Genomic DNA, 10,924 nt, shown 5'->3' with positions numbered 1-10,924 from the left:
TGATCTGGCAGTTTCTCCGTCTGCAGAAAGTGTCGGCATCGCCAGACCCAGCAAGACTATGCAGTGAAGATCCTGAGCAAAAGGTCAGTCGTGCTCACTCACCCCCCGCACGCTCACTCACCCCCACATGCTCACTCACCCCCGGCACGCTCACTCACCCCTGCGCGCTCTTTTCCCCAAAACGCCCACTCACCCCTGCGCGCTCTTTTCCCCAAAATGCCCATCCACAGTGCGCACGCTCCCTTCCTCGCGCACGACTCCGCTCCCCTTCCTCGCGCACACTCCCGCTCTCTTCCTCGCGCACACTCCCGCTCCCTTCCTCGCGCACGCTCCCTCCGGCTCCCTTCCTCGCGCACACTCCCGCTCCCTTCCTCGCGCACACTCCCGGCTCCTTCCTCGCGCACACTCCCGCTCCCTTCCTCGCGCACACTCCCGCTCCCTTCCTCGCGCACACTCCCGCTCCCTTCCTCGCGCACACTCCCGCTCCCTTCCACGCGCACACTCCCGCTCCCTTCCTCGCGCACACTCCCGCTCTCTTCCTCGCGCACACTCCCTTCCTCGCGCACACGCCCGCTTCCTTCCTCGCGCACAACTCCCTTCCTCGCGCACACGCCCGCTCCCTTCCTCGCGCACACGCCCCGCTCCCTTCCTCGCGCATACTCCCGCGGGCGCCCGCTCACTGGGCTCATGTCAACAACCCCCCCCTCTCTCTCTCACGTCAACCCTTCCCCCCTCTCTCTCTCACGTTTCCTCTCAGGATGGAGGTGAACACTCAGCGGGAGGTGGCTGCACTGAAGCTGTGTCAGGGACACCCGAGCATTGTGACTCTGCATGAAGTCCTACATGACCAGGTCTGTCCCACATACATGGAGACATTCTCTCTCTCCTCCCCCCCTCTCCTCCCCGCCCTCCCCCTCCCACCATCCCCCCCCCCCACCATCCCACCCCCCCCTCCCCCCCTTCCCCCCTCCTCCCCCCCTCCCCCCCTCCTCCCCCCCCTCCTCCCCCCCCCTCCTCCCCTCCCCCCTCCATCCTCCCCCATCTTACCCCCCCCCTCTCCATCCTCCCCATCTCCTCCTCTTTCCTCCCCCATCTCCTCCTCTTTCCTCCCTCCCCCTCCCTTCCTTCTCTCTCCCCCCCCCCCCTCCCCTTGAGAGAGAGAGAGATAGATCTATCTCTCTATATAGATCTGTCTCTTCCTCTGTCTCTCTCTTTCCCTCTCCCTCTCCCTGTCTGTGTGAGATATGGATGTACATTGCTCTTCTGTGTCAGTATCACTCCTATCTGGTGATGGAGTTGCTGGACGGGGGGGAGCTCCTGGATCGTATAAAGAGACAGACGTGTTTCAGTGAGGTGGAGGCGAGTCGGCTAATGCGCAGCCTGGTGAGCGCCGTGTGTCACATGCACGAGGCCGGCGTGGTACACAGGGACCTCAAACCAGAGGTATGGGGGGGGGGGAGAGAGTGTGAGGGAGGGATAGGCTGGGAGGGGGGGGGGAAATGTGGGAGGGATTGTGAGGGAGGGATAGGCGGGGGGGGAATGTGAAGGAAGGTTAGGTGGGGGGGGGGAATATGAGAGAGGGAGGGATAGGCTGGGGGGGGGAAATGTGGGAGAGGGAGGGATAGGCAGAGGGAGAGTGTGAGGGGGGGGGGATATGCAGAGTGTGGGTGAGGGAGATAGGGAGAGTGTGAGAGAGGGGGGGATATGCAGAGTGTGGGTGAGGGAGATAGGGAGAGGGGGGGAGAGGGGGGGATATGCAGAGTGTGGGTGAGGGAGATAGGGAGAGTGTGAGAGAGGGGGGGATATGCAGAGTGTGGGTGAGGGAGATAGGGAGAGTGTGGGAGAGGGGGGGATATGCAGAGTGTGGGTGAGGGAGATAGGGAGTGTGTGAGAGAGGGAGGGATAGGCAGAGGGAGAGTGTGAGTGTGAGAGGGGGGGGATATGCAGAGTGTGGGTGAGGGGGATAGGGAGAGTGTGAGAGAGGGAGGGATAGGCAGAGGGAGAGTGTGAGTGTGAGAAGGGGGGATATGCAGAGTGTGGGTGAGGGGGATAGGGAGAGTGTGAGAGAGGGGGGGGGGGATATGCAGAGTGTGGGTGAGGGGGATAGGGATAGGGAGTGTGTGAGAGAGGGGGGGATATGCAGAGTGTGGGTGAGGGGGATAGGGAGTGTGTGAGAGAGGGGGGGGATAGCCGAGGGATTTTATGACCTGCAGGCCTTAATCGCATGACCCGCTCTCCCCCGCTCACAGAACCTCCTCCTCTCGTCCCCCGCTGGTGATGCGGTCCTGAAGGTGATAGATTTTGGATTTGCCAGGCTCCGCCCCCCGGGGTCGCGACCCCTACAGACTCCCTGCTTTACACTGCACTACGCTGCCCCGGAGCTGCTTTCCCACCAGGGCTATGATGAGTCATGTGACCTCTGGAGCCTCGGAGTCATCCTGGTGAGACCTGTGATGTCATTCACTTTCTACTATTACATCACTTTCACTTCATAGCGATGCAACTTCCTGGTCTGTGATGACCTCATTTCCCACCCCTCTCAGACCTCGCTTGTATTCTGCTGATCTGTGACCTCACTCCTTGTGCCTGCAATAACCTCCATTTCCTGTTTCTTTCTGACCTCACTTCCTGCTCGGTGTAACGACCTCACTTCCTGTCCTGCAGTACACCATGCTGTCAGGTCGGGTGCCGTTCCAGGGCGCTGTGGGCGAGTCCCCTCAGAGTCGCGCCGCTGACATCATCCGCAAGATCAAGGAGGCAGATTTCAGTATGGAGGGCGAGAGCTGGGACCATGTGAGCAATGACGGCAAGGAACTGGTGAGAGGTGAGAGCCATATTACCCTCCCCCCCCCCCCCCCGGTGAGTGGGACTGTTTCCCCCCCCCCTTGGTGAGTGGGATTGTTCTCCAGTGAGTCACCCTCCTGTGCCCCCTATCTCAACCCAGGCCTACTGACTGTTGACCCCTCCTGCCGTCTGAGTCTGAGTGACCTCAAGGACAGTGAGTGGCTGCAGGGGGGGCGGCCGCTCTCCTCCACACCTCTTATGACCCCGGATATCCTGGAGTCCAGCGGCCTGATCACAAAGGCCTGCGTGCATAATACTTACATGGTGAGCGCACAGGAAGGGACGTATGCAGCTCAATATAACGCTCTTGCATATGCACTCTCTATCGCGCACTTCCCCTTCCCGCTCTCTCTCGCACGCACTCTCACACGCACTCGCGCACCATTGCACGCACGCTCTCTCACGCATGCTCTTTCTCGCACGCGCGCACTCTCTCGCATGCGCGCACTCTCTCGCACGCACTCGCTCTCTCAGACACGCGCTCTCGCAGACACGCGCTCTCACACACTATTCACTCAGTGACATCCCTTGCACACTCATCAGTATCCACACTGATAGCACGTGTGCACATTCAGCTGGTCACACTCCGTAATTAACGCACTCTAACGCACACGTATGGCACACACATACGGTACACTAAGTAATTAGCCACGTCTCTTGCAGGCGTTCAACCGCGGGAAGCGGGACGGCGTGTTCCTGAAGAGCGTGGAGAACGCCCCCCTCGCCAAGAGACGCAAATTAAAGCAGCGAAGCGCTGGGGGCGACACGCGGAGCTCATCCTCCTCCTCATCCTCATCATCATCCACTGCTCCCACAGTCCACTCCCCCAAATCCAGGGGGACGCCCCAAACACAACGGCCTGGGCACTCCTAACCACTACAGCTCTCTTATATACTCTCCACCTGATCGTTCTGCACAAAGGGGGGGGGACCCCAAAAAAGATGGGAGTGTGTTCCACTCTTGGCATATTTTATATATTTTATACATATATATTAGTAAGATCTATATAGTGTGTGTGGGTGTGTGTGTGTGTGTGTGTGTGTGTGTGTGTGTAGTGAGAGAGTTGTATGCATACATAGTGTGTGTGTATAGAGTGAGAGTTGTATGCATACATAGTGTGTGTGTATAGAGTGAGAGAGTTGTATGCATGCACAGTGTGTGTGTATAGAGTGAGAGAGTTATATGCATACATAGTGTGTGTGTGTATAGAGTGAGAGAGTTGTATGCATGCACAGTGTGTGTGTATAGAGTGAGAGAGTCGTATGCATGCACAGTGTGTGTGTATAGAGTGAGAGAGTTGTATGCATACATAGTGTGTGTGTGTATAGAGTGAGAGAGTTGTATGCATACATAGTGTGTGTGTGTATAGAGTGAGAGAGTTGTATGCATACATAGTGTGTGTGTATAGAGTGCGAGAGTTGTATGCATACATAGTGTGTGTGTGTATAGAGTGCGAGAGTTGTATGCATACATAGTGTGTGTATAGAGTGCGAGAGTTGTATGCATACATAGTGTGTGTGTATAGAGTGCGAGAGTTGTATGCATACATAGTGTGTGTGTGTGTGTATAGAGTGAGAGAGTTGTATGCATACATAGTGTGTGTGTATAGAGTGCGAGAGTTGTATGCATACATAGTGTGTGTGTATAGAGTGCGAGAGTTGTATGCATGCACAGTGTGTGTGTATAGAGTGAGAGAGTTGTATGCATACATAGTGTGTGTGTGTATAGAGTGCGAGAGTTGTATGCATACATAGATCTGTCTGTGTCGGTGTGTATGTGCACACACTGTGATCAGAGAAAACGGGACCCTTTTGTTTTTCGTCATATCTTGCAGAAAAATCACTCTATTTTCATGAGAATTTGAGCAGTTCTGGGTCTGTGACGGGAGATTATCACATTTTAAGAATCATTTGATAGTCTGCATAAAATGTCTCCCGATAAAGGACGGTCGCTAATAACGAGATAAACTAATTAGTAAAACAGCGTATCGTTCGGGAGTGGGAGCAGCTGGGTCAGCGCGTTATCAATGATGCGATCAGACCGCGCGGCGTTCTCGTCTCCGGGCGCGCGGTTCAGCAGGAGGACGGGATTTTGAACCATACTTTGCACTCAGATTAGATGACATATTTACGAGCTATGAAGGAAAACCTTCTATTTCTCATTTAAAGCAGCAAAACGTGACAAATTCTATATGTATTTTTTTTTTTTTTAATTCTATAGTATTCTATAATACTGGCAGCATTTTTTTTTTTACTTTTAATGCCATTTTAATTTTTTTTACGTATTGATCATTCTTTGGCTATTTAGCAACCATTTAGAAAGCCACACCCAATTAGTCTTTTGAAGCAGGCTTAGACACACCTTTTTTAGCTCTACTCTTTGGCAACAAAGTATCACAAACCGATCTGTTGCTGTTTTCCAAACGGCGGATTATTACTTTGGAAGCTGTAACAATAATGTGTTACACATGGTAATATAATGTTACATATCAGAGAAGGAGATGTGAGAAGAGTAGAGCACCGTCAGAAACAGGAGTCGGGAGAGGATCCAAGTAGCAAAAAAATCTTTAACGGAGTTAAGACAGCATAAGGAGGAACCTCCTACGCGTTTCGAACGTCTTGTTCTTTGTCAAGGACTCCTTGACAAAGAACAAGACGTTCGAAAAGCGTAGGAGGTTCCTCCTTATGCTGTCTTAACTCCATTAAAGATTTTTTTGCTACTTGGATCCTCTCCCGACTCCTGTTTCTGACGGTGCTCTACTCTTCTCACACCCACTTGGACTCTTATCAGCAGAAGCACGTTGTCCCTACAAGGAGGTGTTCGTGAGTTTATAGGCCTTACTGTTGCCTTATTGCCCCCAATGAAATTGAGTGTGGTGAGTTTTCTCACCCACTCTCGGTTTTCAGGGATTTATGGCGTTATTTGGTTATATGGACTAACTCAATGATATGTTATACACCTACCTATGTTCTGTGATTTATTAGCTACTATATAGCTGGGTATTTGAGCATTCTGACAACGCTCTTTACTACAATATCAGAGAAGGAGTGGCTCAGTGAGTAAGGACACTGACTGGCAGTGAGTGTGGAGCAGGGGAGCCTGGTTCTATTCCCAGTGTCGGCTCTTTGTGACCTTGGGCAAGTCACTTTATCTCCCTGTGTCTCAGGCACCAAAAAAAATAGATTGTAAGCTCCACGGGGCAGGGACCTGTGCCTGCAAAATGTCTCTGTAAAGCGCTACGTAAAACTAGCAGCGCTATACAGGAACATGCTACTATTATTATTATTATATTAGCTCTAGCATTTCACAAACTGCAGCACAAAGTTAGAAGGCGGCCATTTTGTTAGCCACGCATTCAGAATTGTTACAGATCTATAACGGGCACCAAACGATGGCCAGTTTTGGTAAAATGTAGAATTATACATTGTCACAGGCTTTACTATTTCCTGTTTAATGAACACGCAACTCCTGCAGCGTATCTGGTACTTGTTCATCAATTTAGTTATCTGTTGATTGTCTACATTGTTTTTCTTATATAGTGTTCCTGTACATAACAGAGCTACAATTGTGCACATTTGCATGGGGATTGAGCGAGAAATATAAGATATGATGAAAAACGAAAGGGGTCCCTTTTTCCTGAAGTGTGTGTGTGTATATATATATGTGTATATATATATGTGTATATATATATATATATATATATATATATATATATATATATATATATATATATATATATATGTGTATGTATATGTATATATGCGTATAATATATGTGCGCGTGCATGCATGACACACATCCCTCAAAGCAGTGAAATGTTTAACTTATTCAGGGGTTTTTACGTTTTTTAACTGGTGTTTTTTTTTTTATTATGGGTGGGATATGTAAGCAATTCTGAAGCTGGAGAGAAGTGTGTGTGTGATTATATATTTTTATATATATATATATATATATATATATATATATATATATATATATATATATATATATATATATATATATATGTATGTTCCACTGGCGCTGACTGCTCCGCAGGGTGTTGGATTGATATTGAAGAATAGTTTTCAGTTGCACCCCTTCCTTGCTGCATGTGTCTCGCGGGTGCTCCGTTCACCCACTGAGTATTCCAAAGGAATCTTCAAAGTAGCAAAAACAAAAGACACAGCGCATCAGAGGTGAATGGTAATAAGTATAATGGTAAAACACACAACAACTACATGAACTTACACGTGGGATAATAAAAGTAGGTTCCACTAGGTCCAGGTGACAGCTGAAAGTCCAAAGTTCTGATTCAGTATGGACTCGGTGCACTGAGTCGCTGGGCTGACTGCTCGCAGCACCCGGAAACCACAAGGAACACAGCCATCCATTTCACAGCGTCTCGGCCTCAGAGCCGCGCCGAACGCCCAGCCCGGCATGCAGAGTTACAATATCTCACGCGTTTCGCACTCACATGCTTCTTTAGAGCCCCTGAAGCACGTGAGTGCAAAACGCGTAGATGTCCATATTAAAGCATCACGCAAGGCGTCTCCCAGCAGTCGGGCCGATCAGTTGTTTGTCCCGTTTGCCAGCGGCAGAGCGCATGCGCGTCTGCCATAGGAATCATCTACTCGCGAGCAGCATGGACTCCTCTAGGCTGTGAGACAGATACATTGTAACTCGGCATGCCGGGCTATGCGTTCGGCGCGGCTCTGAGGCCGAGACGCTGTGAAATGGATGGCTGTGTTCTGTGTGGTTTCCGGGTGCTGCGAGCAGTCAGCCCAGCGACTCAGTGCACCGAGTCCATACTGAATCAGAACTTTGGACTTTCAGTTGTCACCTGGACCTAGTGGAACCTACTTTTATTATCCCACGTGTACGTTCATGTAGTTGTTGTGTGTTTTACCATTATACTTATTACCATTCACCTCTGATGCGCTGTGTCTTTTGTTTTTGAATATATATATATATATATATATATATATATATATATATCTGTGTGTGTGCAATGTATATACCTGCAGAGCAATATACTGTATGTGTGTATGTATATATCTGCTGAGCAATGTATATTAAATGCATATGTATATATTTTATATGCATAGCACTTAATGTGGGTACTGTATATAGTGGAGAGTGCCTGGACTGTTACATTTTTGGGGAGGGGGTAGGGGAATATCTGCAGAGCGTCACCTAACTCCTCCCCTGCCAGATACTCCGCAGAGCGTCACTTAACCCCTCTCCTGCCAGAGTATTATGCAGAGCGTCACTTAACCCCTCTCCTGCCAGAGAATTATGCAGAGCGTCACTTTACCGCTTGTGCTTTGCAGAGTTTCTCAGCTTTGCACGTTGTGAGATTTCTGTGTAAGGGGGGAGGGATCTCTCAGGTTTGCACGTTGTGAGATGTCTGTGTAAGGGGGGAGGGATCTCTCAGGTTTGCACGTTGTGAGATGTCTGTGTAAGGGGGGAGGGATCTCAGGTTTGCACGTTGTGAGATGTCTGTGTAAGGGGGGAGGGATCTCTCAGGTTTGCACGTTGTGAGATATCTGTGTAAGGGTGGAGGGATCTCTCAGGTTTGCACGTTGTGAGATGTCTGTGTAAGGGGGGAGGGATCTCAGGTTTGCACGTTGTGAGATGTCTGTGTAAGGGGGAGGGATCTCTCAGGTTTGCACGTTGTGAGATATCTGTGTAAGGGGGGAGGGATCTCTCTCCTTTAGGATTTATACATTTGGTCAATAAGGCATTACCAGTGGCGTTTCAGACTCCCATCCCACGTTAAGTTGGTATGATACCCCGCATCTGACCTTAGTGAATCTGCCCCTAATTACTAAGCGTCTATATTCAAGAAAATGGTCTGTCCGGGTGGGTTATGGCATTGCACCATTACGGAAATATGGGCCTAAGTGGGGAGAAGGGATTATTTAAGGGAATTGTTGTTTTTTTATGAAATAAACCTTTTTTTCTCCTTTTTTTTAAATTTCAATCTCAGCAGTTTGGGTTTGAGAATCCTGGTATATGCACAGTGATACACGTGTGTAAGCAGTGACACATACACCACACGTGTGTAAGCAGTGACACATACACCACACGTGTGTAAGCAGTGACACATACACCACACGTGTGTAACCAGTTACACCTAGACCACACGTGTGTAAGCAGTGACACCTACACCACGTGTGTAAGCAGTGACACCTACACCACACGTGTGTAAGCAGTGACATGCCTTTCTAATATACACCAAATGTGCAAATCATTCTGCACATGCACACGGCCGCCGACGGGGGGAGACGTGGACAACTGTTCTTGGGGGCACAGCCTAACACCAAAAGTTAGGCCCGACATCCGTGCTCATCTGCTCAGGTTGGGCGCCATCAGCGGCGAGGTAGGAGAGGAGACCGTGCCAGCGGTGAGAGGTAGGAGAGGAGTCTGTGCCAGCGGTGAGAGGTAGGAGAGGAGTCTGTGCCAGCGGTGAGGTAACTGCCAGCAGTGAGAGGTAGGAGAGGAGGTCGTGCCAGCGGTGAGGTAACTGCCAGCAGTGAGAGGTAGGAGAGGAGGTCGTGCCAGCGATGTGAGGTAGGAAAGGAGACCGTGCCAGCGGTGCATGGTAAGAGAGGAGACTGTGCCAGCGGTGCATGGTAAGAGAGGAGACCGTGCCAGCGGTGTGAGGTAGGAGAGGAGACTGTGCCAGCGGTGTGAGGTAGGAGAGGAGACCGTGCCAGCGGTGCATGGTAAGAGAGGAGGCTGTGCCAGCGGTGTGAGGTAGGAGAGGAGGCTGTGCCAGCGGTGTAAGGTAGGAGAGGAGGTCGTGCCAGCGGTGTGAGGTAGGAGAGGAGGCTGTGCCAGCGGTGTGAGGTAGGAGAGGAGGCTGTGCCAGCGGTGTGAGGTAGGAGAGGAGGCTGTGCCAGCGGTTCATGGTAAGAGAGGAGACTGTGCCAGCGGTGCATGGTAAGAGAGGCGGCAGTGCCGGCGGTGTGAGGTAGGAGAGGAGGCAGTGCCGGCGGTGAGAGGTAGGAGAGGAGGCAGTGCCGGCGGTGAGAGGTAGGAGAGGAGGCAGTGCCGGCGTGAGAGGTAGGAGAGGAGGCAGCGCCGGCGGTGAGAGGTAGGAGAGGAGGCAGCGCCGGCGGTGAGAGGTAGGAGAGGAGACAGCGCCGGCGGTGAGAGGTAGGAGAGGAGGCAGTGCCGGCGGTGATAGGTAGGAGAGGAGGCAGTGCCGGCGGTGAGAGGTAGGAGAGGAGGCTGCTGGCGGTGAGAGGTAGGAGAGAAGACTGCTGGCGGTGAGTGGTAGGAGAGGAGGCAGTGCCAGCGGTGTGAGGTAGGAGAGGAGGCAGTGCCAGCGGTGAGAAGTAGGAGAGAAGACTGCTGGCGGTGAGTGGTAGGAGAGGAGGAAGTGCCAGCGGTGTGAGGTAGGAGAGGAGGCAGTGCCAGCGGTGAGAAGTAGGAGAGAAGACTGCTGGCGGTGAGAGGTAGGAGAGGGACACTTCTTGCTGCACTGTACACAATACACCAGTGTGAGGATCGCTCACTTGCACAAACGTGCAACGACATGTTAGACACACAGTGGGGACCTCCTAGGAGAAGAACACTTTGCACATTACTGTAAGGCTGCGGCCCGATGGTGGCTCTGCCGGCGCTTGCAGGTGTGATCTCCGGTCTGTGGCTGAGCTGCAGGATTTTGCGACGGGGGGCGCGTGGCAAGGGCGCGGCCATGATGTCACACGGCTGGTTCGACCTCATTGGCTGAACTGCCAAGGGGCGCGTGGCCAGCGCTCCGTTGCCAGTTCTGAAGACCATTTTATTGTCTTCAGAAAAATCTTGTCGTGCAACGTGGCGGCCACGGCAGCTGGTGGGCCCGGCCCCAGTGAGGGGTGGTTCTTGTCCATGCGGCGTACGCCATAGTGCGCTGCAGCGTGTACTGGGGACCTACCCTATATCCGCACCGGTTACAGACGAAGAGACGGCCCCTAACTGCAACACCCCTGTCTTGTAAGCGGTCCCCGTGTACCTGTGCGATACCGTAACCCCTTTTACATGTGTGTGGGCAACACCGGAATTCCTGGGCATGCCAATAAGGATTATTTGATTTTATTATATAGATTTGTTA

At 51.6% G+C, this 10,924-nt stretch overlaps 1 protein-coding gene and 1 long non-coding RNA gene across 2 annotated transcripts in view; both read left to right on the top strand.

Annotated features, from left to right (window-relative positions):
* LOC142465444 (ribosomal protein S6 kinase alpha-4-like) overlaps positions 1–5,394 on the top strand; it is a 14,470-nt gene extending 9,076 nt beyond the window's left edge. The window contains exons 6-12 of the mRNA XM_075569400.1: positions 9–83; positions 758–851; positions 1,273–1,443; positions 2,250–2,441; positions 2,665–2,824; positions 2,945–3,108; positions 3,508–5,394. Coding sequence (XP_075425515.1) covers positions 9–83; positions 758–851; positions 1,273–1,443; positions 2,250–2,441; positions 2,665–2,824; positions 2,945–3,108; positions 3,508–3,717 — 1,066 coding nt within the window. The 3' untranslated portion in view covers positions 3,718–5,394. The remainder of the gene's footprint in view (positions 1–8; positions 84–757; positions 852–1,272; positions 1,444–2,249; positions 2,442–2,664; positions 2,825–2,944; positions 3,109–3,507) is intronic.
* Positions 5,395–7,711: 2,317 nt separating this feature from the next.
* LOC142465785 (uncharacterized) lies at positions 7,712–8,800 on the top strand. The gene is made up of 2 exons (XR_012787974.1): positions 7,712–8,441; positions 8,488–8,800. It is a non-coding gene; the product is annotated as an uncharacterized LOC142465785 (long non-coding RNA).
* The last annotated feature ends 2,124 nt before the right edge of the window (positions 8,801–10,924 follow it).

This window comes from Ascaphus truei, chromosome 14 (assembly GCF_040206685.1).
Source record: "Ascaphus truei isolate aAscTru1 chromosome 14, aAscTru1.hap1, whole genome shotgun sequence".
In the NCBI taxonomy this organism is placed as follows: Eukaryota; Metazoa; Chordata; class Amphibia; order Anura; family Ascaphidae; genus Ascaphus; species Ascaphus truei.
The sequence above is the reverse complement of the archived record's forward strand: the minus strand, read 5'-3'. Positions and strand labels throughout refer to the sequence as shown.